Source organism: Camelus ferus, chromosome 4, assembly GCF_009834535.1.
Source record: "Camelus ferus isolate YT-003-E chromosome 4, BCGSAC_Cfer_1.0, whole genome shotgun sequence".
Taxonomy (NCBI): Eukaryota; Metazoa; Chordata; class Mammalia; order Artiodactyla; family Camelidae; genus Camelus; species Camelus ferus.
The window spans coordinates 73,343,825-73,371,741 of NC_045699.1; the positions used below are offsets into that span (position 1 = coordinate 73,343,825).

The 27,917-nt window shown below is 61.4% G+C and overlaps 1 protein-coding gene across 1 annotated transcript; it reads right to left on the minus strand.

The window, feature by feature from the left end:
• Positions 1–4: 4 nt before the first annotated feature.
• On the minus strand, positions 5–27,545 carry FAM163B (family with sequence similarity 163 member B). Its single transcript, XM_006179880.3, has 3 exons — positions 27,367–27,545; positions 2,796–2,911; positions 5–2,122 (listed from the first exon to the last, which is right to left on the minus strand). The coding sequence occupies exons 2-3, from the start codon at positions 2,886–2,888 to the stop codon at positions 1,721–1,723; spliced, it is 495 nt and encodes a 164-aa protein (XP_006179942.1). The 5' UTR covers positions 2,889–2,911; positions 27,367–27,545; the 3' UTR covers positions 5–1,720.
• Positions 27,546–27,917: the final 372 nt, after the last annotated feature.

Below are 27,917 nucleotides of genomic sequence, written 5' to 3' on the forward strand. Positions count from 1 at the left end.
GAGGAGTTTTATTGGCTCTCGATTTTGTCAGGGAGCAGGCAGCTCCCCATAGGTCCCCACGGTGGAGCTGAGTGACCTCAGATGGACGGATGCATGTTCATGTCAAAAGGACGTAGGAATCTATACAGAGGCCAGAGCCCAGAAAAGGAAAGAGGAAACCAAACAGAACAGCCACAGAAGTGCCACCTCCAGGCCCTCGCCCCCCACCCCTGCCCACCCCCCAAGCTAATGCATCAGAAACAGACTCATGGGGTCTGACAAAGGGAGGGGAAGCTTGGGGATGAATCCCATTAGCGAGTCCAAACTGAGGCAGGAGAAAGGAAGAAGAGGGGGAAAAAATTGAGACTGCTAAAAATAGTAAGTCTCCCTCACTCCGCTCACGCCCGAGTCTCGGCTCAGCGGCACTTTCAAGAAAAAGCTGGAAGGCGGTCAAAGCTGCTCACGGTTTAGGGATAGCCGCTTGCCCTAAAAGCTTATCTTTCAGGGGGGTGTCTGAGCTGGGAGCTTGTCCGTCTTCCTGGGCAGACGTGGGGCTGCCTCACTGGGGTGGGGGGCTCCATGGTCAGGCCCAAAGGCAGAGGAAGCCCAGGAGGGCACAGGGGGCTGCAGAGACAGGAAAGGACGCCTCGGGGGGGGGGGGCTGCACTCTCCATGGCAGGTGCCCCTGGGTTTGGGGCATTTCTCTGGCCGGATGGAGGGACCCCCGAGCCCTGCTAGGAGCGTGGTGGACGGTGGGCTCAGCTGAGGTCTTCACGTGGAGGTGGAGGGGGGGAAGGGGGGGCTTGAGGCCTTGCTCCCAGGTCCTCCTGGGAGCAACCAGGCAGGTAGGAGAGCTTGGGTCTGTCACCCTGGGGACCAGAGCAGAAGGGCTCCCAGAAACGGCCCACCCCAGGTCTCGCGGGGAGTTCGGGGGCCTTTCAGCCCCCGGCCCGGGGCTCTGTGTGCCTGACCACATCAGGGCTGAGGACTGGTCACTCCTGTGTGCTTTAGGGTGGTCACTCCTGAAGCGGGGGGTCAGCCCACGGCCTCCTCTTAACCTCTTTTTTCACCAGTTGGGGCTGCACATTCCCAAAGGACCAGCCGCCTGGAAACCCTCTAGGGGGACCAGCAGGGAGGCCAGCTCAACCAGTGTTTTGGCTGCCTGGCACCTGAAGCCGGGGTGTGTGTGGGAGGGGCTGGGGGAGGGGGCACAGAGGCTCCGATCTGGGACCGAACACCCGGTCCCTGATGGCCAGGCAAGGCTTGTGCTGCAGGGCCCTAGGGTCATGGCTGCCATCCCTTCCTTGAACAGGTAGGTAGACCGAGGCCCCGAGAGGGAGTGATGTGGCCAGGCCGTGCCGCCAGAGATGGCCAAGTTACTGGGGCTGAGACCGAGGCCACTCTCCACTGCCCCTTTACTGAATGGCGGCATTGGCGTCAGGAGCCTGGCGTCTGTGCTCCAGGGCCCTACCTCGCTCTGCAGCCTCTCACCTGGATGCTACCGCTCACCTGTGCTTGCATCACGCCTGCCTCCCTTCCAGACCAGGCCCCGGGCGGCCACGCTAGCATTCACCAGACCTTATCCCTGCTGAGAGCCCCCGGGCTCCCCAACAGGGCCCCCGCGATGATGGGGATGCGAGGAAAGCTGGGCCAAGCCCTGGTCCAGGCTGCCTGGGGCCAGGCTGATGTGCCGTCGAGACCCCACCATGGTCTCAGGACCTGTCGGCGGCTGGGGGCGCTCTCAGACGTCGGTGCTGATGCTACGGCTCCGGGAGAAGGCCTCCCGCATGGCCGAGAGGCGGTTGGGGTTGAGGGCCTGCAGGGCCCCGAAGCTCCCGGGCGGCAGCTCCACGTCCTCCTGGCTGAGGCTCCGGTAGGCGACGCGCTCCCCGCCGTTGTGCACGCCCTCGTCCTCGGGCTCCTGCAGGAGGAAGGTGGGCGGCTCGTAGTGGGAGCAGCTGCGGCAGAGGGCGCGGGCCTGCGGGGACTTCTGGCTGAAGGAGGTGGAGGCGGCCGGGTAGAGGGCCGGCCCGTTGGTCAGCACGAGGTTGCGGTTGGAGTGCAGCGGGGGCAGGTGCGAGTGCACGGCAAAGTCCGGCTCCTCCTCGTCCTCCTCCGACTCGTCCTTCTTGCAGCAGTAGTACTGCGGGCAGAGGGCCGGTGACCCCCAGCTCCCCACCCACTCACCCTCACCGCGCGCGGCACCCAGAGGGGGCCCGGTGCACCCGGCTCGGACCCCGTGTCCTTCTAACCACCCCGTCCTGGAGCTCGCTCAGGCTGGGCACCCCGGATTCCTGGGGTCCCTAGATGAGGGATTCCCTCATTTTACCCCACAGCTCCTGGAAGCAGGTGCGACTAACAACTCCATTTTGCAGGCCAGGAAACTGAGGTTCGGGGCTCAGGCCGCCTGGAAGAGGCAGAGCTGGGATGCCAGCCCAGGCAGTCTGGCCCCAGCCTGGTTCATGGGCCCCGGGCTGGGCTTCCTTGCCCTGCCCATGCGGCTTCCCCTTCTCTGTCAGGAAGACATGGGGGCCTAGGACAGCCCTAGAGCGTGGCGGGGGCAGGGGTGCACAGGCGGAGCAGACAGCCCACGTGCTCACCCTGCCCCCGCCAGGCAGCTGTGTGCCACTGGCTCAGCCCTTCGCCCTCGCTCAGCCCCAGGGGCCTCACCTCCCAGGTGGAATCTGGGCTGCTGCGCACCTTCTTCAAGACCCGGCTCTTCCCGCTTCCTGGGCCTCGGCCCCCCGGGCGCTCCCTCCCTTTGCAGGGCTCCCTGCTTCTTGGCTTCCCTCCCGCCCCTCCCAGTGCCCGGGTACCTGGAGCCGGCAGTAGCACAGAACGGCGACGATGCAGAGCAGAATCACAGTCGCCAAGATGCCCCCGGTGATGACCACCGTCCCGGCTGTCATCCGCCCCCTTCTCCATCAACAGCCTGCAACACACACCACCGGCCTCACCGCATCATTATCTCAGTGCAGAGAGAAACTGCTCTCATTTAGGAATTTGAGGAAACACCCCAAAAGGGAAAACAAAATACCCCAGGGCACGCGTGTGGGAGGCAGGGGCTGGGCCTGAGGGTAGGCAGGAGACCCCCAGCTGGTTCAGCGAGCTCACGCTCTGTAAAATTCGCCCAGGTGCAGCCAGGCTGAACCTACGGGTTTGCAACCTGCTTTTCCGCCTAACAAGATCGTCCTTATTTATCCTTATCATTAAATTTTCTTCTGCAACATAACTTCAAACCATCTTCCATTTTATAACATAACCAATCCCTTTTCTCTTAAAATGTTAAATTGCCAGTAAAAGACACACCACATGACGCTTGCCATCTTCACCATTTTCTAAGTGTATGATTCAGTGCTGCTAAGTGTATCCACATTGTTTGCAACCGATTTCCAGAACTGTTTCATCTTTCAAGACTGAAAACCAACTTCTTTTTGATAGGCTGTTTACATGAAAAAAAAAAAAAACTTAAGCCAACATTTTAATAAATGTTTTTGTAGCTCAACACTGGGGCCATTTGGGTTGCAGGGCCGACTTCAATGACGTTTTCAGGATCGATTCTTAGAAGCGGAATTTCTGGGCCTAAGGATGTGCCCTTCAGTAAACTTCTGTGGAAAATGCTGAACAGACACGAGGTAGAGAAACTGAACCCTGCTGTCGCCGGCGGTGCTCCTGTGAGATTTCCATCCGCCTGTCCGGGTGCCGATACAACAGTTCGTAGAATAAAAGCACCCTGGCTTGTAGCGTCTGCCGGTGTTCGCAGTGGAAATACTTCACCGTGGCCCATTTCAAGCTGCCAAGGTTCAATGACTGGCTTGGTGGATCCCTGGATGGTTCATGACCACCGCTCACACCACTGCTTGCTGGTTCCAGCACACCTTTCCCCAATCTCCCCTTCCCACCATTTTTTTTTTTTTTTTTTTTTGCAGGGGAATAGCATGGTGGGGGCGATTGAGTTCCTGAAAGGAAACCCCAAGGCACATCATTTCACTCATAAATATTTCAGTGCAAAATCTGACAGGTGAAGACCTTTTTTTAAAAAATAAAACCATTAATCATCTCCAAAATGTCTTTTTACAGCTGATTTGTTCAAATCAGCATCCAGCTGTGTTCGGCTCCTTTGCCTGCAGAAGAGTTCAGTTCCCATCGTGCTCCCCACTTCCCCGCCCCATGTTGTTTACAGAAGAAGCTGGGTCATTTACTTCACAGAATTCTCCGCAAACTCGAACTGGCTGCACCTCTGGCAGCATTTCACAGTCCTCCTCTGTCATGGTTTTGTCGTCTACCCTGCCTTCCTCTCACATCACTCTCAGGGCCCCAAGACGGCCGTCCCTCTGGCCCTGATGTTGACATTAACCAGGGGCTCAGCGGCCGGCAGCCCCACTCTCCCACGTGGAGTACCCCGTCGGCCCCGACCTCAGCCCTTCCAGCAGCCGGCGGGAGTCTTTGCCTAGATCTGCTGTTTCATTACGGGTCACAAATGGTGACTTTTCAAATGCAGTCATTTCTCCTGCATGGATGAGCTCGGTTCTTCTCCAGAGAACTTTCCTTGTCACCTCTGTGGGGACAGCAACAGGCAGTCGCCGCGGAGGGGCACAGATGCTCAGCTCTCAGTGTCGTCAGTTCTCAGAACCAGCTGGCACCTCCCGAGGTCTGTGGCTGTTTTACAACAGCACCGTGCCCTCACTGGTTTCCATGTACCTGGTGTGTCTCGGTCCACCACTGTCATTACTCTTTCTGATGTTCGCAAGTGATCCCGCTGGGACCGCAGGGTGGCAGGTCCCTCTAAGCCGACTCGGGCATCATTTTGATGGGACCCCAGCAATCCTTGACGCGTGTTGCTTTCAGGCACAAGCTATCCCAGCTCACCTGGCTGCAGTCCTGGGACCTGCCGTCCCCCTGGGCCCCCCGGCTCTCCTGGTGGGAAGTGAGTTGTGGAGGGCACTGCCTGGGCACCAGGGGTGCTGGCTGCTCTTGGGTTTCCATTGGTTCCAGGCATTTTCAGTGACCAGAGTTAAGAAAGACTTAATTTTTTTTTTTTTTTTAGGAAGAGAAAAATGGACATGAGGTCATACTGATATTTCCACTTAAAATTTGAGATGAAAGGGTTTTTACTTGTTAAAATGTGAGGTCTCTGTGACTTCCGCAGGGAAAATTTTGTTTCCTAATGACATACACTTCGTTACCTATTTGCTCTCCCCACTGTGCGTAACCACTGTCCGTGCTAGGAGTTTACGGAGTGGAATTAGGTACGGATCTGTTATTCTTTTTGTTCTCGTCGCCTTAGGGACGTCTAGCAAAAAGACGGTTTCAAAGTCACCTGAAATAATTCTCAGCAGTTTCCTTCCACCGCCTGGGCCCTCAGATTCGTTTACTCCAGTTAGCTTTTACTTTCCCTTTTCGGGCACCGTTCCTGCACTTCATTGTAATGTATGTGATTATTACGTGCGTAACTTACTTGATTGCGCTCACTTCACTGTGCTTCAGAGACACACTTTTTTTTTTTTTTTTTTTTTACAAATTTAAGTTTGAGGCAACCCTGAGTTGAGCAAGTCTGTCGGTGCCATTCTTCTAACAAACGGTATTCTTTTTTTTTTTTGGTTATTTTATTTTTAAAATTATTTTAAAATTTTACTTTCTTTTTAAAAAAAACTGGTTCAACTTTGCTTTTTAACTGTAGAAAACATTCGGTTCCAAAGTCAAAGGCGTAAAGCCAGGTGCCCACGGAGAGGCCTCGCTCCCACGTCTGCCTCCCCGCCGCGCCGCCCGGAGAGAGTGATGCCACCTCATTCTGGGTCATCCTTCCCCTGCTGCTTCCTAAAAATATAGGCAAACGTGCATTTCCTTCCCCGTCCTAAGCAAGAGTGTCATTCTGTCTACACCTTCCCTTTCCCCTGAGGCGTCCAGCCCCAGGCAGCCCACGTGTCCCTCGAGGCGCGGTGTCACCGGGGCCCTGGCGCTGGCCGGCCCCCCTCATGCCGGGCGTGGGGACCCGCGGGCCGGTGTCAGCATCACTTCCCACTTCTTGCGGTTGCAGGAATATGCAGCGAAGGGCTTTGTGGTGTGCACGCTTCTAAAGTTTTTGATAAACCTTGCCAAAGACTTGCTGGAATTTGGGCCGAGTTTTCCTCTTCCAGGAATGTGTGGGAATAACTGACAGACGGGGTTTTTGTGTGGAGACTCAGGGTCTGGGCGGTCGGAGGGCGGGAGTGAGGGAGCTGAGCCCCGCGTGGCGAGCTTGGAGGCTCACTGGGTCCCCACAGGCTCCTCTATGGGGTCAAGCGGCCTGGGAGAGAGCGTGGCCGCAGGGGACGCTGGTCTGCAGATGGAGGAGGACACGGACGGGTGCTGACAAGAGGGTCTGGCCCAGGCAGTGCTGTGGGGCAGAGGCAAAGCTGGGGTGGGGACCCAGATCCGGAGCAGACAGACAGAGGGACGGAAAGGTAGATCCAGACAGGCCCAAAGCGACGAGACAATGAGACAGACTCACAGACAGCTCCAAACTCAGACAGATGGAGGTGCAGACAGGCAGCTCCAGACAGCTGGACCAGCAGGGTCCGGTCAGGAGGACACAGAGCAGGCCACACAGACGCTCAGGAGCCCCAGGGACCCCTGCATTCCTGGGCGCCCTGCCGGGCAGCTCCCACCTTCCTCGGCCCCCAGGGTGGCTGGGGCCAGCTGGCCCGCCTGCCCTGCGAGGGGGCAGGGAGACCAGGGCCGGTTCCAGGGAGCTGGGGGTGCAGGGGAGGCGGCCGGCGGGGGACGCTGGGCAGGGGCCAGGCCTGCTGTCCAGTTGCATTTCACGCTCTTCGCTGAGGTGAGACAAAAGCAAAGCCAGCAGCTGCCGGCGGAGCGTGGCCCGGCTCCCCCCCGCGCGCACCCCGCCCCGGGCGCAGGGGTGCTGCAGCTCGTCTCTGCCCGACCCGGCGCAGCCAGAGAGCGGGCAGCAGAGCGGAGCCCCGCAGCCTCCCCTCGTCTTCCCAGTGGCCGTGGGAGGGAGGGGCCGGCGCTGGGACCAGAAATTTGCAGGGGAGGAGACTGAAGCTCAGAGGAGGACGGAGTCACTCCCCGTTACCCAGCCGAAGCCCGGCTCCCCACCAGGGCCACTGGTCCACGTGTGCCATTCCAGCTAATGGGCCCATCGCAGCCAAAAGTCACGTGTGGCTCACTGCCCGCCCAGGGGCTCCGGGGCCTCCCGGGCCCAGAGGCTTTCAGCGGCCCCACCGACCCGTCCAGCAAACTTGTCAGTCAGGCCCCCCCCCCAGATCCCACAGTAGCCCCATGGGGCGTGGCCCTCACCTTGGAAGGTGAGCCAGCTGAGGCCAGGGGAGGGCACTTCCCACATCCCGGCATGGCGGCTCTGGGGTCGGCAGGAGCCAGGTCTGCTGTGGCCGTCATAACCCTCCTGGGGCATCAGCGACCCCGACGGTGGGGCCCCACGTCCCCGGGGTGTGAGGTCCGGTCTCCCACAGCATCTTTGTGGATGCACGGCACAGTAGCAAGCACAGCCATGCAATGACAGGTTTTAGGGTGCCCGCCCAGGCCAGCCCTCCTCTCGGTGCCCTGCCCCCTGAGCCGCTGGTCCAGAGCCCCCTTCACCACCACTACCTCCCCACCCCCAACCACAGCCTGCTGGGCTCAGGGTGGACAGGCCCCCAGCTGGACTGGCCCTCCCCTCTCCCAGGAAGTGCACCTGGGACCTGGACACTGGCCAGTCCCTGTTGGTCCCTTGACCTTGGGGACAGACATGTCCCTGTGTGAGGAGCCCGTCCAGGGCGGGAAGAGAGGAAGGACACAGGCACCTGGAGAAAGCCAGGCTGGGGTCCCAATTCCCCCGTCTAGATCCACAGTGACTCTTTCTGCAGATACATCCCCTTGTGTGCGTTTCTGCTACGTGCACCCAAAAAAGATCACTGCGGTCCTCCTTCATCGATGAGGGAGCTCACTGAGCTCGGGAACGGTCAGGGAGGTAGTGCTGGGATGAAGCCCAGTGCCCCCCGCCCCCAGCATCCCGGCTGGACCCCTGAAAGCCAGCGTGGCTCTGCCCTTGGTTGATCGCAAGAACAGGGCTTCAGATGCCCCCATTTCTCTGTGCCTCAGCTCCCTCCTCTGTGAAGTGGGGGAACACGGAGGCTCCACCAGGCGGCAGGTGTGCTGCGCTGGGATTTCTATTGTTAACGTTTGTTTCCCTCGGGGGCTAAACCCTTCATCAGGCCCCGAGGGCGAGGCCACAGAGCCTGCCTCTGGGTCTGAGGCACAGATGGCCCCGCGCTCTGCGGGCTCTGGGTGGGGGCCCTCCAGCGCAGGCGGCCTGGAGGCGTGATGGGAAGGGTGCCGGCACAGGCCAGGCGCCCAGGGCTGTCAGCAGCCACGGCTCTGACGCCCGTGCCCCATCCAGCTGGAGCGTCTCAGCCGCGCTCTGCAGATAGACGTGTGCCGAGGGGCAGTGACGCCCGCGCCGGGCATGGGTCCCGGGGCCAGCCCCGGCCAGCAGACGCGCACACCGTGGGTGGCTTGCTTGTGCCCTAGCCTGACAGCAGTCCTTGGTTAACTCTGAACAGTCCCTGAAAGTGCCATGGCCTCCCTCACCCCTGCCCTCCAGCCACCCCTGGGATCCCCTTCCCTCTGCCTCTCCAGGGCTTACCCTGCCGTCAGTGCCCAGAACACGACTTCTCTTCCAAGAAGGCTTCCTGGACTTTCTTTAATGCACCTCACAGGAGCTTGCAGTGCCAGGGCTGGGAAGGACTATGACCCACCCCTCTGGTGGGTGGGGTCGGGGGAGGCTGAGGCCAGCACAGGGGTGGGGAGCGGGGCAGAGGTGGGGGAACGTTCGTAACCTCACTCCGCAAGTTAGTGGAAGAACCACTGCTGCCCTCGCTGAGCTGTCACCTTCCAGACCTCTTTCCTGTGCCCGGGGACTCTGTTCAGCTGGACACCGAGGTGACCAGCGTGAGGGGCCCTTGTCCTGCCCAGGAGGCAGGCTGGTGGGACAGTGTCCTGCCATTCACCCGCTGGTAAGCCTGGGCGTGGGCCGCTGTCTGGGCCTCGATTTCTCTATCTGTAATCTGGGCATGGGATGACTTAGAAAGCCAGTTCCTGCCAGCTCTGGACTTGAAGGGTCTTGGTTTGTTGTCTTTAACCAGCCCTGCCTGTTTGGGGTCTGGATGACTGAGAGGCATGACAGAGTCTCAGAATCATGAACGTGAAAAAGGCCAGCTGCTGGTCCGAGCGCTGAACCAGGATGGCTTCCCCCAGAGTGGGGCAGAGACGGGGGAGCGCTGCTGACACTTCGATTTGCCTGGGAGCTCAGCGGGAAACCCGTCTAACCAGGCGTCCCCTGGACACGTGTGTCCTGGGAATGGCTGCGCTGAGTGCCCTAGAGACCACGGAGGGCTTTGGGGTTTGGGCGGGTGGTATGGCATTGAGGGAACCACGGGGGGCTTCCTGGAGGAGGAAGCTTCCGAGCCGTCCTGGCAGGATGGCCATCTGATGGGCTGGGCTGGGCTGTGAGAGAGAGGAGAGGGCTGTGGGCAGAGGGACAGCACAGGCAAAGGCAAGGAGCCAGAGCGGTGCCAGCAGGCCCAGGGGCAGCCTAGGGGAGGCCGCCTGCCGCGGCCCCTCCTCCAGCTCTCCCTGAAGTCCCCGCACTGCCAGCCAAGACCATTTGGCCGGGATTGCACGGAATTGTTAATCTGCCCCCCGGGACCATAAACGGTTTTAAAGCTTTATAAACGGCTCTGCTTCCCTGTCCCACCCCCGGGTTTTACAGAGACAGGCTGTGAGGTGGGGCCCCTCTGTGCACCCCCACCCCAGAGTCTGCAGAGAGGGGCTGGGCAGGCAACAGCCCTCTTCTGATAGCACTGCATCTCCCGGGGAGCCGCCGCTTCGAGCTCCAGTTGTCCCCCGCCCCCCCCCACACAGCGTGAAGACCGAGTGGGGTGGGTCTGGGTCGGGGAGCAGGAAACACCTGGCGGCAGAGCCAGACGCCGGCCCTCCACCTGCCTGCTCCAGCGGAGCCCCTCCCCTGGCGGAAGACCCCAGCACGGCTGCCATGTGGACCGCGTAGTCCTGCACCTAGGCGCAGACTCCCCTGCTTCCCCTGCCTCCTGCTCCACCCGCTCCACCCCACCCCTCCCTGCCTTGAAGACGGAGGATGGAGCCTCCTCGGTCTGTTCACCTTGTGCCCCCACCCCCGGGGCTCTCCTGGTGCAGGGCGCATGGTGATGCTGCATGAGGCTCCTGTCCGCAGCGCTCACCTGAGACGCCCGGCGCTCCTTTCAGGAGCCAAGGAGAAGCCCAGCCCTGCACCCTCTGCGCTGGCTGGGCCCCCAGCTCACCCAGTCCGGTGACTTCTCGACCCACCAGACACCAGAACCCGGAACACGTGCAGACCCCCAGGCCTGAGGGGGGCCCCGGGCTCTCCTTGCTTCCCAAGCACCCTTCCCACTAGGTGACGACGGAGGTGGTCTTCCAGATGGAGAAACTGAGGCTGGGGGAGGAGAGGGCAGAGCAGGGCTGGGGCCCAGGTTGCTGCCTCCCCGCCAGGCCCTTCCCCATCCTGGTGTCTCGTCAAGGGCTTACGGAGAGCCAGACGCTTTTCCTCCACAAACATCTGTCTGGTTACCAGAGCGCGCCTGCTACCTGGGAGCCCAAGGGCCCCGTCGCCCTCGAGCGGGAGCGGCCCGGAGTTCCTGTCTAGACCTCCTCCACATTTGGTCCTAATTTCACGCTCCGCAGGCTCCCAGATTCCTGCAGTTTGGTAACAAACAGACGGGGAGCTGCTCAGCAGCGCTGCGGCTGGTCTCCGAGATATTGTCCAGAACCTGGCTGGGGGTGGGGTGGTGGCGGCGGGGACTGGGGCCCGGAGAGGCAGTTCCCAATGGCACCTGGACTGTTCCTCCCCCAGGCTCCATCCCCACCCAGCTCAGCTCAGCCCTGGAGCACTCGGACCGCGTGAGCCGGGCCTGCGCCCACCTTGAGCTCTGGGGCCGAGGCCGGACAATGCCCACGGTAGGGGGCTGGGTGCTGCCAGGGCGGGCAGGGCTGGGGCGCCGGTGCTCAGGAAACGCTGTGGAAGCCCTGGGCTGGCCAGCTTTGTGGCCTGGGCTCCTTGAGGGACCCTAGCATGACCACAGGGGCCATGCCATGTTGCCAGCTGTTTCTGGGGTTCACAGACTCCCAGAAGCTCTCCCCATATCCCTGCTAAAGGCCTCTCGGGGTCAGCAGTGGGAGAGCAGGGCCCTGCCTGTGGCTCACGGCTCTGCTCCCGCCGCCCGGCTGCACGCACAGTGAGGGCGCTGCCCGTGGACGAATGACCTGTGGGGGGGTCCTCTCCTAGCTAGCTGGGCTGGAGCAGAGCTATGGAGTGGGGTGGGGAGGGGGGCTGGGGGTGTGATGGGGCTCTGGGCCTCAGTTCAGCACTGTCAGGGTTAATGAGAACCACAGTGGCCACAGGACCACAGCGCAGGGAGGACCTGCTGTGTTGATCTCATCTCACCCCGGGACTTCCCCTGGGACGCACTCACACTCCCAGGCTTCGTGAAAACAGGGCTCAGACGCATCTCTCAGCACGATTACCCAACTCACGCTTTCTAGGGGTAAACTGAGGCTGGAGGACTGGGTCAACCCACCAAGCAAGCGGAAAACCCGATCAGCTGGACACCCCGGCTTCGTGGCCTTGCCCGGCCCACTGTGGGTGCGGCTGGAGCTGAGGAAGGGACCCCAAGGCTCTGTGGCCTGGGAGGAGAGGATCCAGACAGACCTCAGGGCTTGGGTGACCAGGAGGCCTTGGGCCGTGGCCAGGAAACTGGGGGGAGCAGGGGTTTGCCCCATCTGGGCTGGCCAGTGGGCTCAGCTTCTCCGCTGCCTGGAGAGAGAGGGGGCCCCCAGTTGGCAGGATCCCCAAGCAGTCACCGTCCCCAAACTCGGGAACCTCAGGTGGTGCAGGGAGCAGCAGGAGGCGCCCCTCCTGGCCTCCATCAGGCCCTGGTCCCCTGGTCCCCTGGAGCAGTGAGCGGCACCCGGGGGGCCTGGGTTATCTCAGGGCAAGGCCCAGCCCAGGGGTCCCTTGTGAGGCTGGCCTTCAGAACCCACTCCAAAGGTAAATGAAATTAAAGTTGTAGCCACTGCGGTCTGTCCTGGAGCCCCTCCCTCTGTTCACTGTCCCGCTCGCTCAGAGGAGTGGAAACTCGGGGTGCACTGAGGTCAAACAAGGCTGGACCCGCCAGCTCTGTGGGGCCAGGTCTGGTGGTACAGAGGGCTTTGAGTATGCCGCTGCCCCCTGGCTGTGTCCCCCAGAGAAGGAGCCTTGTCCAGGGTCACCCCAATGTCTGCCACCAAGCTGAGGGCTGGGAAGAGGCCAGCAACCCTCAACCGCCTCCCTGGGCCCCAAGGTGGTGATGGGAGGAGGCCGAGCCACCCAGCTCTGGACGGTGAGCTCAGCAGGGTCCAGCCCCGGGGCCCCAGCAGCCCCTAGGCCTCTCCTGTTCCGCCTCCTTGGGGTCTGAAATCGTGGGCGTGGCTCCGGAGAAGCTCACAGTTCACATCCGTCTCCCCGGAAAGCCCTCCAACTGCTGACGCCGGTGACCCCGACACAGCAGGGAAACCTGCCCTTCAGCGCAGGGGCTGCTGGGCGCCCCCAGGGCCTGGGGCTCCGGCCCCGCCCTCCTGCCCCACTGGGGCTCCTTGAGCCTAGGTCTGGACAGGTCACTTCCTCCCTCCAGTAGCCTGGGTGGCCCCCCAGTGCCTCACGACAGCAGTAAGCACGTCGTCCTGCCGAGCACCTCCTCTGTGCCAGGCAGGGCACAGCACCTTCACAGCATCTGTAACCGCTGGTGGAGTCTGACAGCGTGAGCACGACTCCATTTTACCGACCAGGAAACACCCAGAGCAGATACCAGTCCCACGGTTAGCGGAGCAGGGGGTGAAGTTGGGTGCGCCATCTAAAGTCAGTGTCTTTTTTCCCTCCTCCTGCCCCAGCCCAGCTTGCCTACAGCTGCGGGGGGCAGGGGTGCGCGAGCCTCCTCCCCCATCAGACTGTAAGCCCCCTGAAGGCAGGAACCCGGCGCCATGTCTGTGGTCCTCCGGCCACCAGGGGTCAGTACAGCACAAGGACACTGGCGGCTCCGAAATAAGGCCCACCTGAGCTGAGCTGGGGTCCCTTTGGCAAGCCCGCGCTGAAGGGGCCCTGGACGCGGGAAGGGGAGGGACAAGGTCTTGCCTCCGCGGCCCCAGTGCTGGGGCCTGGCCAGCGTGGGTGGGGTCCCAGGCAGGGGAAAGGCAGATGGGATGCACCATTCAGGAACATTCTGGGGCTGCAGTGGCCCAACCAACCCACAAGCAGCGAGTCAGGGAGCAGAACGGGAGGGTGGGGCTGAGACCCCGGGGGAGCCCCAGCTTGGCTGCGGACGCTATGGCTTCTCTCCCTTAAAATCATGAGGACAGGAGCTGGGTTTGCAAAACCCCTTAACGTTTTTCCCTTTTTCTCTTCAACGTCCTCTTCCAGGAACTGGGCGCAGCCCCCCGGTACCAGCTCGGGGCCTGGCAGGCCCACAGGAGGGGCTCCAGGCCGGGTTTGCTGGGACCTTCGGGGCACCGTTCGTCAAGCACGTACCACACACGTCTGGGAGGCCAGCACCCTCCCTGTGTCTCACTTCACCCGCACAGGCGCTCCCAGCACAGGCGGGGAACAGGCAGGGTGAGGGAGGGCGGCCAGGTCTGGCGGGCGGGAGGAAGGCAGGCAGTGGGGACCCGACTCCAGGCCTCTGCCCAGCACCGCGGCTCTGCCTGCAGCTCCACACACCCCAATGTCATTTAGTAAAATCCTAAATCAGCCAGACCAGGGGGCAAACAGAGGCTCAGAGGCTTGGCAGGGATATGCCAGACCCAGGTGATTCCAGGCCCACCCGCCAGTGCAGGCTGGGCTCCCGACCCCTTGGCCACACTGCGACCCGAGCACGGGAGAGCAGGCTTTCAGGGTCAGCTGTGACCGTGGGTCCATGGTGGGTGGGCCTGCCTGCCGGGGGTCCTGTGTCCCCAGAGTGCCAACCACTGCCCAGTCCGACGGGATGAGTGACGAGTGCCCCCCGTCCCCATCGCTCCGGCATCCAGGTGGGTCAGCCCCTCCCACGTACTTAGCAGGCTCCCACTGCCCTGCTGCAGAGCCGGAATCCGGCCGCCGCCTGCCTGGCCGCTTGCCTGCCAGTTCTTTCGACACATCTGCTGCCTGTTACACGCTGGTGCTGACCCCAACTTTCAAGAGCTCCTCTCTCTGTGAGGGGCTCCTGGGTGTCAAAAGGCCAACAGAGCAGCACCGTTTCCTAGGTCGGGGAGACCCCCAGGCCTGCCCTCAGGGAGTGCGTCGGGGGCAGTAACCGCGGCTGCGACAACGCTGCAGCACCGACAGTTCATCCTGCCCTGCTCCTGGCTGGCCTCCCTGCTGGAGCCTGGGCCGGTGCCAGCCCCGTCAGGGGCCTCCACCAAGGTGGAGATCCTCACCTGGGCTGCAGCAGCTTCCCCTGGGGGCTCTGGCAGCTGGGGTTTCCCTCTACGTTTCTGCTCAGAGGTCCAGGTGGGCTGAGAAGGCCCATTTCACAAGTTCCCAGGGGCTGCTGATGGTGCCAGGCTAGGGGCCACGCTTGGAGAACTCTCCTAAAGCATGGGCCCCCCAAAGCAAGTCTGGACCAGCAGTGGTTCCCAGTTGGCCCTGAATAAACACCCCACCCCCAGGACTGAGACAGTGACCCAGGCCCTGGGACCTGAAGGATGAGAAGCAATGACGAGAAAGCATCTGTAGAGGAAACAGCACGTGCAAAGGCCCGGAGGCACAGAGTGAGGTGGGCTCAGGAGCCGGAGCACACGAGCAGAAGAGGAGGGGGCGCAGGGGGAGGTCAGCAGAGACCTGGCCGCGCAGCCGGCTCCGTCCATGCCTGACCCAGCCTTCAGGGAGCCCTGGTCCTCACGTGCCAGCCTGCTGCAGCTCGGGGCCCCCTTCTCCCTGAAACGCCTCCTGCATCTGGATCTGCATCCAGCCCCCTGGGGAGCTGGCGAAGCAGCTCTGACCACGTGCCGGGGGGACGCTGGTGCTACAGGCCAGCGAGGCATGCAGGCCCTCAGTGCCCGGATGTCACTGTCACCCAGAACTCCTCCTCCTTCAGGGTCCTGCCTTCCTGGCCTCCTTTGCGGGCTTCTCTCCATCTCCCAGCCTCTACGGGTCCGGGGCCCCGGGGTCTAGGCCTTACACTGCCGTTCCTGTACCAGCCCCCTCCTGAGGCCATCACACCCCCTCCTGAGGTGATCCTACCCAGCTTCACACACCCTCCTACAGCTTCCAGACTGGTAGCTCAAGCCTGGGCCTCGCCCTGCATCATGACTGCTGGCAGCCTCACCCCTGAATGTCTGGGGGGGGCATGTTAACACTGGCGTGCAGGAAGCCCAGCCCCCAGTTCCCCTCCTGCAAACCCCCCATGCCAGGAAGTGGCAGCCCCAGCCTTCCAGCAGCTCAGACCCCAAGCCCCACAGTCCCCTGGGCCCCCTGCCGTGTTCTCGCTCCACGCCCGATCTGTCAGCAAACCCTCAAACGCCACCCAGAGCCTGACCCCTCCCCACGCCTCCGTGCCTCCCGCCTCGTCGGGCCCTCACCTCGTGCCTGGGTTGCTGACTGAGCCCCCAGCTCCACCCCCAGCCACCTGCTCTCCACACGGCAGCCAGAGTGATGCCCCACACGGACGGCTAGAGCTCTCAGTCCTCCTCCTGAAACATCCCGGTGGTCCTGCGTCACTCAACATAAAACATGCCATCACTGGTGTGTCCACAGGCCCCAGCAGACGCACCCAGCCCCTCTCGGACCGCTTCTCCAGCCTCTGTCTCCTGTTCGGTTGTTTTAGCCGCCTTGGCCTCGCTGTGTCTGACGCGCCAGGCCCCCTGCTGCCTCAGGGCCTTTGCACGTGCTATTCTCGCTGCCTGGGATGCACTTCTCTCACATGGCTGTGTAGTGCCTGCCCTCATTCCATGCAGGTCTCTGCTCAAATATCTCCTCCTCAGAGGACCCATCCACCCAAAATACCACTGTCCCACCCCCACCACCGCTGCCCTTCACCCGGCTGGGCGCATGCTTTCAGTGGTATCCCTTCACACGTTGTGCACTTATTTCCTGTCATCTCTTCTCCCTGAAACTTGAGTCACGAGGACGGGGGCTCGGCCTGCTCTGCTCCCTGCTCTGTCCTGGTGCTCAGAACAGTGTCTGTGGCCCACAGTAGGCACGGAGTAAGTCTCAGTGGAGTGATGAGTGAAGACATGAGTCCAGCAGGAGGGCAGTAACTGGGTCCCTTCTGCTTTTGGTTGCTGGGAGGGTAGGTGGGCGTGGAGGCAGGGTGGGAGGGGCCATCCAGAGGCTGTTGTAGGCGTCCGGTGAGAGGAGAGAGTGGGGCTGGAGGGGTGGGGGTGACTTTTTTTAATGCTGTAAAATATTTCTTTAATAAAAATAAATTTATAATCTATACAGGGAGAACTAGCAGGACTGCGGAGGTAGGATGAAGGGTGGGGACAGGAGGGGTCCCGCGCGACACCGGACTCCCTCCATCTCCCTGGGAAGTCACTTCACTCCTCGGGTTGCTCGCTGACAGAACAGGGGGACGCTGGGCCTCCCCTCAGCACTCGGATCACTAACCCCCATCGTGAGGAGCAGCACTAGCGCGACGGTCCCGGCCACGGCGCAGGGACCCGAGGCACCTAGGTACCCGGGACGAGGGTCAATGAAGCAGCGCTTGTCCGGGCACTGACATCAGGGGATGAAGGACCACCCTCACGAAATGGACCAGGAGTGGGGAGGGCCCAGGACTGTCCCAGCTCCCCGCATGACGACAGTCCCCAGGCTGCCATATAGGGAACCCAGGTGGGGCCTGCTGGTCCCCCTGCACTGGAGAGAGACAGCTGAGGGTCCAAGGACACGGGGTGGCCAGAGTTCGCAGGGCAGGGTCCTGCAGAGAGCGAGCTGCACAGAGAGATCTCTGCAGAGGGTCCCCCGTGAGTGGGCGGCTGAGCGCGGATAAGCTCACGAGTGAGTGACACTCCCTGAGGTCGGAAGAAGAACCACTTGAAAAGGTCCTAGGGAGCAATATTTGAAGCTCATGTGGGTTCAGGAAAAGTCCCTGCTCCTGTCAGAGGGGAAGACTTCACGATTCCGGGGCCCTGGGCAGGGCGCTCACACGGGCGTGGACTCGCCTCCCAGAGCAAAACAGCTAAGACTGAAAGAGACTGTTTCCAAGTAACAACCGAGACCCAGAGCGCAGCTCACAAGTGCGGACGGGGTCTGCCTCCCGCACGGCAGAGTCCCCAGGGTCCGGCACCCACGGAAACACGCGTGGCACGCCAAGAGTCAAACCCCACCCACGATGAGGAGAAACATCGATGGGCGCGAACCCAGCAGTGGCACAGGTGAAGGATTAGGAGACCAGGACGTTAAAACAGTTACTATAGCTGTCACCCACATGTCCAAGACCCGGGGGAAAACTGGACACATGAAGCAGAAACACAGAAGGTGTTAAAAAGGATGAAACCAAATTTCTAGAGAATAAAACAAGCCACAGTGTCTACGATGCAAACTACGCAGGACGGGGTTAACACCAGACTCAGCCTGGCAGAAGGAGGCACACGTGAACTCAGGGACAGCAGTGGAAGCTGCCCGGGGTGAACACGGGGAGAAAAAGGGCAGATCGTGCGTGAGAGAAAGTCTGGGGACTCAGGCGCGTGCCTGTAGGGAACCAAGACGCGCGAGAAGCCGACTCTGGGCCAGAAACGACGGCAGCTGGGAGACGGCAGGCAGCACCCTGAAAGCACTGAAGGAAGCCGACCACGCGGGAGGGCGCTGCCCAGCAAAGGCTCCTGCTGCCATTAGGGGGGACAAGGGACATGGTCAGTGCCGGCTCCTCTCCGCGGCTGTGCGGTCCTGGAGGCCGGGCCGCACCCCCACCGCTCGCCCGGGGACGCTGCTTGGACCTACTTTGGGGGGTTATTTTCTCACTCGGTTTGGGCCCCTGGTCGCCTGCCCGAGCGGCGGGCTGGGGAGCCATGTGAGGAGTTCTCTGCTGGGGTGGGGGGGGGTGCTGGGCACAATCTGGTTTGTTCTGGGGAGGCCCAGGTTGAGGGGCAGTGGCCCTTTAGGGGCTGTCCCCACGAGGACCCCAACTGCATGCCCTCAGGCCCCGCTAAGTGAGCATGGGGGGTGGGGAGTTTGAGGCATGCTCTGCACGACAACCTTGTGCCCTGCAGTCGCCTCACTAACCCCCCGGGAGGGTGACAGCACCAGGGAAATTTGCATCATGCTTTTAAAGACAACAAATCAAAGACTACACAAATGTGAGCTGTTCGCAAGGCCGCAGGCAGCTCCCACAGCTGCAGCTGCACACTGCGTGCACGGGGCGAGGAGCCGGGGCTCCCTTCACCCGGCAGACTGGGGCCCTCGCGCAGCCAGGCCCCCAGATGCCGGACCAGGGGCGCGGGGGGTGACAAAGCCGCTGCCTCCCCCTGCTCGGCCAGCACTCGTGTCAGGGAGCAGCCTGGGGTAAGGAGGGCGGGCATCTGCGTCCTCGCTTGGGGGGAGCCACGGGCCGGGGCCAGGACCGCACAGGCCGCGGCGGTCAGGGAACAGCAGCCTCATGTCTGCGCCGCCGCCCGGCACACCGGGCGCTGCGGAGAGTCCTGCCCTCGCTGGGGACGGCCCGGAGCAGATGGAGGGCAGGGCCAGCCCCTCCTGCTGAGTGCAGGCAGTGCCAACCTCGCCCGGGAGCTGCAGGTGCAACTCTGTGTGTGTATATGTGTGCGTGTTTGTCTGTGTATCTGTGTAACTGTACATGTGTATATATGTGGGTCCGTGTGTGCATATGTGTGTATGCACGTGTGTCTGTGTATATGTGACTGTGTGTGTGTCTGTATGTCTGTGTGTGTCTCTGTGTGTGTGTGTCTGTGTGTGTGCGGTGCTAAGTCAGTAAGAGCAGATGGAGCAGGGACAAAGATGAGCCAAGCCACCTGGTTGTTCTAAAGAGACTGGCTGGACGGCCCAGCACTGGGGGCAGAGGCATGCTACTTCCACCCACCTGGGCACACCCTTTAAGTTCAGATGCCCCAGGGGACCTGGCACCTACCGGGAAACCCCTCTGGGCCCCTGCCCTGTCTGAGATCAGTGCAGCCCATTTAAAGCAGGCCCAGCTCCTGCTCTGTGGCTTCAGGGAGGGTCTCTAGTGGGGCAGGGGAAGGAGGAAGGTGGGGACAGGGGGCGAAAGGGTGGGCGGGCAGCCAGGGAACCCGTGGAGCTGGCGGGAGGGTGGACCCAAGGTGGTGGAACTGGGGGCTCCCAGCATCCGAGCACCCCTATCCTGGAGTCTCAGAAAATCAGGGCCTCGGGGCAACGGCTGCCTAGAACCTGAGGCCCCACATCTTTTTCTCTGAGATTCAGAAGGGACTTTGCATGTTACCTGGCTTAATCACCTGTCCAACGACCAGAAAAAGAATTTTTTTTTCTTCTTGGAATCACAGTTCATCCAAGGTGGTCCAGCTGAGCAGTCGGCTCTCCAACTCTCCCCAGGGGACAGAGGAGGGCGGGACCTCCTGTGACTCCTGGCCAAATCCCAAGCTTTTCACTGCTCCCTGGGGGGCACCCCAAGTCCAAGCCAGGAGGACCCCTGAGGAGGGGCCCCCTGCATGTGCCCCACCTTCCTGGGGGCAGAGGCTTCTGAGGGCAGCAGTCAGCCTTGGTCCAGTCCTCACCCCTCATCCACTCACTCCCCTCTTCGATCCGACAGTTTACGGCGCTGGGGGCCGCTGGGCCTGCAGGCACCGAGGCTGCAAGCTGGCGACAGCCCTCCTCCCACGCCTGCAGCCCCGGCCACTGCAGCTGACCCAGCAACCCCCTTATAAACTCCTGTGGGCAACTCAGCCTCCCTGGGCCGTCCTCATGGCTCAGGCTTCAGCCAAGACACTGCCCGAAGCAATCTGTTTACATCAATTTTCCTTTTTAAAAAAATCGGGCTCAGCCATTTTTAAGTGAATGTAGGCGTGTTGTTGAAAAGACCCGTCTTACAGATTAAGTGATTTTTTTTTTTCCCAAAACCAGTGGTTGTCAATGAAGAATGCGGCATTAATCCCCGAGGCCTCGCCGAGAGCAGAAGCCCGACCAAGTGAGGCCACCAGCCCCAGAACCACCCTCTGACGGTGACGTCCCCGGGCTGGAGGACGGCGGACGGGGCAGGGAACAGACCCTGCTGCCGCCGGGACCCCTTCGCTCTGGCCCTGCCCCTGCCCTGCTGGCTGACTTGCCGTCTCTGGAACGCTCTGAGCCCCTTCTTCCCTGAACAGGTTTGGCACATTTGGAAGGGAGACCCTGATGGGAAAAGAGACGCTGTTTGTGGCTCGGATGGTGGGGTGTCAGTCCAGGAAGGCCGGGCAGAGGCCACCGCCCCCACTCCCCAGCGGACCAGGTTGGCCCTCAGAACAGCACAAAAACACCAGACGTCGGACAGAGATCTACAAGCGTCCCTGCCCGGCTGCCAGCCCCGGGCCCGGTCTGGGCTCGGGGGGGAGCCAGGCTGCCAGGCGCCATCCTCGATGGGCCCCAGGGCTGCGTGCAGAGGGAGGCCGCTGGGGAGGGTCTGACCTCTTGGGGAGGAGGCGGGAGGTCAGGGACGCCTCCCTGCAGGGCTGACGTGAAAGCCAGGACCTGCACAGGCAGGGAGGCGAGGCGGCAGGAGGACCCCCCACCCGGGATGAAGGGTCTCGAGTCTTCCAGAGTGAGGGAGACAGGAAAGTAACGAGGCTGGGGGGGTTGGCAAGGTCTGTTCCCTGCAGGCCACCCTGGACCGTGCTGGGGGTCTGGGACCTATCCTCAGTGGGGACGGGTTTTCAGCACGGACCCCAGCCGCACGCAACAACACATGAAACCCGAGGCCCAGCACAGGTGCCATTTCACAGCCCCGCCACCCACCACACCCAGAGAGCCCAGAATCTAGCACCGGGTGCCATTCGTCGTGTTCCTACTGGGTGTGTGGGGTCTCATGGGGAGATGATGAATCCTCACCGAGAGGTACAGCCATCCCTGTTCGTGTGGACCAGCAAACTAGCGCACGGGGAAGTTTCATCACGTGCCTACGGCCGCCAGCTGGGGGGAGCCTGTGCTGTGGGTTGAGCTGAGCTGCTGGGTCCTAACCCTTGTGCCTGCTCTGAGCATCCTGCTGAATCTGCAGCCCTGCCGGCCCCCCGTCCAGCTCCCCCGACGCCCTCCTCCTCGCCCTCACCTTCCCTCACCCTCAGGTCTCATTACACCGACGCAGATGGGCCCAGGAAGAAAAGGGCAGACGGCCCAAAACAAGACACAGCCCAACAGTGAGAAAAACAACCACAAAAGTGGTTATTCAAGACACTGTGTCGTGAAACAAAAGAATTTTTTTTTGGAAATAGAAATCTGTTTAGCAATTAGAGGGAACACTCGTGTGGGAAGTTGCATGAAGGTAAAATTAAAGTCGACTCTATTTTTAACTTTGTAAATGGGTTCGTACGGAGCCAGGAGCCTTCTGCATCATGAGTGTTTCAACCAAACAAACCTTAAACACAGGTAAACACCAGAAGCGCACACACCGCCGAAAGAGAGGCTGCTCTCCGTCGGGTGAAGTATGACTTTATCCTCTGCCCTCCTTCAAACCAGAATCGGATCATCACATTTGGGATCAGCCCTCCTCAGAGCCGTTGCTGGTTCTGCAATATGTCAAGGGGAGACCCCGACAAGAAAGATACGCGGTTCCTGGCCCTAAACGGGGGTCCTTCTCTAAGCCAGAGGCTCTGCTGGGCTCTGGGAGCAGTGGCTGGCGGGGTGGGAGGTTCTCCACGTAGAGAAAGGATGTCTGAATCAGGTACTCGCCTCTGAATCGGAAAAAAGAGCATGTTTATCTGGTCTTAGGAAAGTCCCTGAGTGGATGGAGCAAGGGTGCAACTGCCCAAGCCGAGTGGAAGAATTTTGGAAAACGGTGTAAACGAGACATTTCAAACTGCACGGTGAGGCCCTGGACAGTGTTACAGGTGGACGAAGGACGCTTCCCAGGCTGCCTCCCCTGCACTGCAGACGCGGTCCCTGAGGCCCCCACTGCAGCCCCAGGCTTTCCTGCCTCCTATCTCGCTTGGCAAAATAATGTGAGCTCACACTAGGGGGACGCGTTGGCAGGAGCTCCGACCCCGTCTGGCGCGGCTGGGCCATGGGGCGGGGCGGGGCGGGGGCTCTGCGGTGGGCCCCTCCTTTGTCTGTAGCAAAACCCCCTCTGCCCAGGGAGCGAGTGAGGGCAAGAGCCTTTTGAAGACTGGCAGGGAGACCAGAGGGTGAGAGCGGGGGCCACACCTGGGGAAACCACTCAATCACAGCACAGATTTGAGTGCTCAAAGCCACTGTGACCACCGGGATGCGGCCTGGCTGGTTCTCTCCCACCCTCACAGGGAGCGGGGAGGTGGGAAGAGGCAGGGCATCTCCAGCGGGACACCAATTATCAGCCAGAGTCAATGGACTGGTGTTCCCACATCCCTGCGAGGGCAGAAACGCCCCATCTCTCCACCACACCTGCTCCTCCGGGCTCCAAACTCACTCATCCTTCAGGGCTTAGCTCAAGTTCCACCTCCAGGAAGCCCTCCCCGATTGCTCCAGCCCACTGGGTACCTTCTTCTGAATCTGGGACACCTGCCGCCTCACACCCAGGCTACCATCCACTGAAAACTGCCCTAGCCCTGCGATCTCATTCTATTCACAAGTGTGTGTCCCCCCGTATCCCCCTACCCCAGGCCAGGAGATCCTTCCCTGTGGGGATCACGCTGTTGAACAAATCTGTAAAAACTACACAACACAGACGAACACCTGAATGACATACATACCTGTTTACTAACACGGGTTCAGGCCAATCAGTGAGAGAATGGGGGCTGGCGTGGAAGGATGCTCCAGGGTGGCTGATGAAGGGACAAGGGAGGAAGACCCGTGGAAGAGCGCTTGGTGATGCCCGGTGATGCCTGTGGCAAGTGACTGACAGCTAAGCACTGGGGCCACAGCCCGAAACTGGGGCTTTTCCTTTGTGACAAACAAAGCTGGATAGGCTTGACTTTCTTCTACAGCAAGCATGCATTTATTTCATTTTACCAAACCCTTTACCAGAGATCAAAATTAACACATGTTCATTAAGAACGTGGGGCGCATTAAGGAGACGAGGTCCCCGATGACAGCTCCCGGCAGGCAGGGCCCCTCTCTGTTCCGGCGCAGGCTACGTTTTCTGGAGCAGTGTGTCTCAGACTTCACTGAGCACAAGAATTACCTAGGGAGCTTTGAAAGCAGGGCTGGAGGGGGCCTGAGAATCTGAATTCCTAGCAGGCTCCCAGCCTGGGAGCACCCCGAGGGGCCACCTTTGCCACTGCTGTGGCAGGCAGACACTGTGGACCTGACTGGGAAAAATCAAGAAGCAGGTGGAGGTCAGGGAGCCAGTGTGGTCCCAGTGTGGGGTTTACCTGCTTGGCAGGGGCAGCCCCGAGGCCAGCCTGTGGCTGAGCCAGGACGTGAGCACTGGTGGGGGCTGCCCCGGGGTAGACCTGGCCCGGAAAAGAGGTTTTTGCTAGGGCTCAGCAATGCGTGGACTCCCCTTCTCCATCAGCTGGAACACCCTACGACATAGATGTTATTGCTGTCATGTTATGAATGAAGAACCTAAGGCCCAGAGACACTCAGTAACTTCACCAAGGACACACAGCTTGGATACAAATATAGCTCTGGTCAGCCCCAGGGGCTGTGCTCTTATTCACTTGGCCACCCTGCCAACCTGTCCTCAGCAGCCAAGGGAGGCAGCAGATGAGGCTGCAGGTCTGGAGTCTGGCTTGTTCTGGGGCCACTGCTCAGGCCCTTGACCAGCCTCCACCTGGGTCTCCCGGCTGGTCCAGCCTGCGCACACCTATAAACCTGGTAAAGCTGAGCCCGGCATCTTCCCACTTTCTGGCCCAGGCCTCCATCATTTCCCCCCTGGCCGGATGAGCGGCCCCCTCCCAAACCTCCCTCCCTCCAGCCTCACCCTCTCCAAGGCACCCTCCACCCTGCAGCCGGAGAGCGTTCTCTAAAGGCCAGATCCAGCAGCGGTCCTCCGGGCTCTCAACACCTGCCGTTCCCGTGGGTCTGGGAGAGAGCCCGCCTGCCGAGCTGGGCTTACAGCGTTGCCTGATCTGACCTCCAACCCACTCCCCATTTCCAAGGCCCCAGCTCTTGCACGAGGATTGTTTACTTAATCTTCCAGGGAAGAAGGGGCCGCAGACCCCATTTCCCAGCCTAGGAGCCGAAAGCCCAGGTTCCCACAGCCAGGAAACAGCAACTTCGGGCTTGGAACCCAAGACTCAGTCTGAATTCGAGGCTCTTGCCACAGCCCACTCCCCGCCTAGGACAAGCTGGTCCATCCACCCTGGTTCCCTCTTGCAGTGGCCTCCACCCTCAGGAAGCCCCCGGCAAGGGGGCTGGGCCAAGGCCTGGGGGAGGTTCCCCAGTTGAGCCTATTCAGGGAGGGGACCTAAGTCCAAAAACAAAGAGCTTTTCAAAGAGAAACGAGTGCACCGCGTACCCAGGAGCCTCTCTGCTCAACAGTGGACGGAGAGGAGCTGGCAAACGCCGAAGATGCTAGGCTTGTCAAATTCCCTCTGGAGCAAACCCAAAAGGACTGACGCTGCAAGGAAAGCCAGCGCCGCGAAGAGCAGCAGAGCCTGGCTGAGCAGCTGGGCTGCTGTGGCCTCGGTGGGGCAGACCTGGAGCAGACGCTGGGCGCCCAGGCTGGCGGCCGGGATCCCCAGCTGGCCCCCACAGCCAGCAGGGAAGGTGGGAGCACCCCGTTCTTGCACATAAGGAGGCTGACTGACTTGCCCAGGGTAGCCTGGAACCCGCTCTCTCTGCCGCACGAATGGCCTTCTTACTGATGCACAGACTTGGACTTCGGAGAGTGGGGCGGGGCTGGGAGCTGCGCGGAGGACGGGACAGGGCCGGCTGCCGCTCTGCCTCGCCTCCCGCCTGGCGAGCCTAGAGGCAGGTGCAATTTACTGAGATGTGATAAATCTCTCCCGCAGCTCCGCCTGCCCCCTCGCTCCTCCTGAGCGCGGTAATTACTCCTCGCGGATCCCTCTGCCATCTCTCCCTGGAGCCGGCCCACATGGCAGGAGTCCAGAGGCCTCTCTGCGGGAGTGGGTCTCGGTGCTGGGCAGCCTCCAGGCTGGCTGGACTGGGGGGCTCACCCAGGACCAGCACCAGGAGTCAGCGACTTAGAAGCAGCCCCAAATGTGCTGGACTGGGGTGCTCCCTTGAGTGGGGAGTGGGACTGGTGGGACTGGGGGCTTGAGCTCAGGTCCACCCTGAGATTTCAAAACCCCTCTGAACTGCCCCAATACTGTGGCTTCTCTCAGGCCTACCCCCTCACTCGGGGCTTAGACATGATCTGCCCCATCATGTCACATGTGGGAAACTGAGGTCTGGAGAGGGAGAGTGACTTGGCCAAGGTCACCCAGAAAGATGGACAGGCCTGGGCAGATAATTCTTGGCTCCTCCAGCTCTGCCTACCTTTTCCCCAAGTGCCTTTATCCACGTTTGACAATCGTGCTGGTGTAAGCAATGTGTGTCTGAGGGCTCAAAGTCTCCGAGGCTGGGGTGGGGGCTTTGGGGTCCCCACTGGAAAGGCAGGGGTGAAGAAGCCGCTTCTTTTCTGTGCGCCAGTGCCCAGGGCAGAGCAGCAGCTCACTCCAGAAAGGCCAGCAAGGGTCCCTGGAGCCCCCACCCGCATGCATCCTGGGGCCACTGAGGCTGGGACAGCCTGTGGGTCCTTCTCAGACCCAAATCCTTCCGGAGGCCATTTCCAAGCTTTCTAAGTGCATCCGGACCAGTCAGCCCCACTGGAAACACGGCTGATGGGGAAATGGGAAGTCGGCAGGATCCAGGCACAAGGGTCAGCCTGTCTGTCCTTTTCACCCTGTTATACACACAGGTGCTTAACAGACCACTGCCAAGTAAAAGAATGAATGGAGAGAGCCCCACATTGCCGGGGGCTCCAGCGTGAGGAGTGAGACAGATTTTTCACAAGTTCCCAGCACACAAGCTCTTTAGAAAGCCTGTAGTCAGTGCACACAGGATTAAACAACCTCTCCCCCAGCACAGGTGTTTGGCTCACCTGCTTAGGTAAGAAGAGCCATGGTCACCTAGACTCCATCCTCAATGCCTTTGGAAGAGGGGGAAGGTGGGAAGATGGGCATGTGTGTCTTTCCTGGCAAACTTGAACTTTTGGGGGTTGGAAATTCTCATTGTTCCTGGAAGCACCCACCCTCCCCAAAAGCCTGGCCTGGCCTAGGTGGAGCGGGACACTGGAGGAAGGCTGGCAGGGTGTCCCCTCCGGCTTTCCTGAGCCAGCTTCCTGGGGAATGTGCAAGGGGGCATGCTGGGGCTATGGCCTCCAGGACACCCCCTTATCCTCGGAGAAGGGTCAGTGAACTTGACCCTTGAGAGTCTAGTCTCGGAGCCGACTGGGGGCTGCACACCGGTGGGATTACTTGTGTCCACGAGGCCCTGGGCCTTGGGAGTCCAGGACACTGAGTGGGGTGAGATGGCACAGCTGGGAGAGTGGAAAGGAAATCTCTCCTGGATTTTTGGTGTTTGTAGAGTCTTTTCATCCCAGACTGGGAAAACCCAAATGTCAGTTGGATGCTCCCCTTCCCCCACTTAAGCCGAGATTTCAAATAAAGGTGAGCGCGAGGGGGGTTGCAGTGACAGGCTGGCACATCTGAGGCCAGCTCTACCACTTACTGGCTGTGTGACCTTGGGCACGTGACTAAACTTCCCTGAGCCTCGGTTTCCTCGTGGGTTGGATGGCACCAGTGCCCCCTTCTCATGGGTTCTGGGTGGACTGAACAGATGATAACGCAGTGGCCAGCATGCTGTCTTGCAGAAGGCAAATCTCAGTGAATGGAAGGTCTCAGCCCCTGGCAGCAGAGAGAACGGGGACCAGGCTCCTCTTGGAAACTTTCCTGCTCCAATACCCCCATCCCCAGGCCAGGAGGGGGACAAGGTGTCCCCAGGCACAGTGTCGCTGCCCCTCCCTCTCCCTTGGGCCCCTGCTGCCCACCTCGGTCTCTGTCCACAGCTTCCTCAGCAGGCGCGCACTCTGAGGGCGGCTTAGATGGGACGGGTGTCGCCGGCCCGGCAGCTGCGTGGGGCACGGAACCGGCGCAGGGCAGCCGGAGCAGGCTGCAGTGGGCGCTCTAGGTGAGGTGGGTGCGCAGGCGAGGTGGGCACTGAGCCAGGGCTTCCCCGTCTGCGCCCTCTGCCCCCACGCCCCGTGACCCGCGCGCCCGCTCGGCCCTTACCTTGAACCATGGGAACCGCGCGGCCCCGGCCGGCCAAGGACTTGGGCGCACGTGACGGGGCGGTCCGGCGTCCGTCCCAGGCCAGGCGCAGCTGGTAGCCGCCACTCAAGCCCAGGCCACGGCTGCGGCGCCTGAGGGGGCCCGGCGGGCGAGGCGGGCGCTGGAGAGGCCCCGGAGGCGCGCGGGAGGCGACTGCGTGCCCAGGCGGGAGCCCCCTGCCCGCGCCTGCGGCACCGCGGCTCCGGACGCCCAGGCTGGCTCCCAGCGAGCGGCACGCGCGCAGCTCCAGCCTCGTCCCGGGCGCGGGGAGCGCGCGCAGGCGGGGAGGGCGCGCGCCCGAGCCTGGAGGGGAGCGCGCCGCCGGCCCGCGCGCCGTCGTCGGGGGCTGCGGGGAGCGGCCCGGGAGCTGTCCCTGGTGCTGACGGCTCGTCCTCTCTGGGACGAGGCTCGCTCCCGTCCGCCGGCCTGGGGACGCCCCCACCCGCGCCCCGCACCCTGCGGGGCTCCGTTGCTCTTCGCCTGCTTTCCTGGCGCTCCCGGTTTCCACAGCG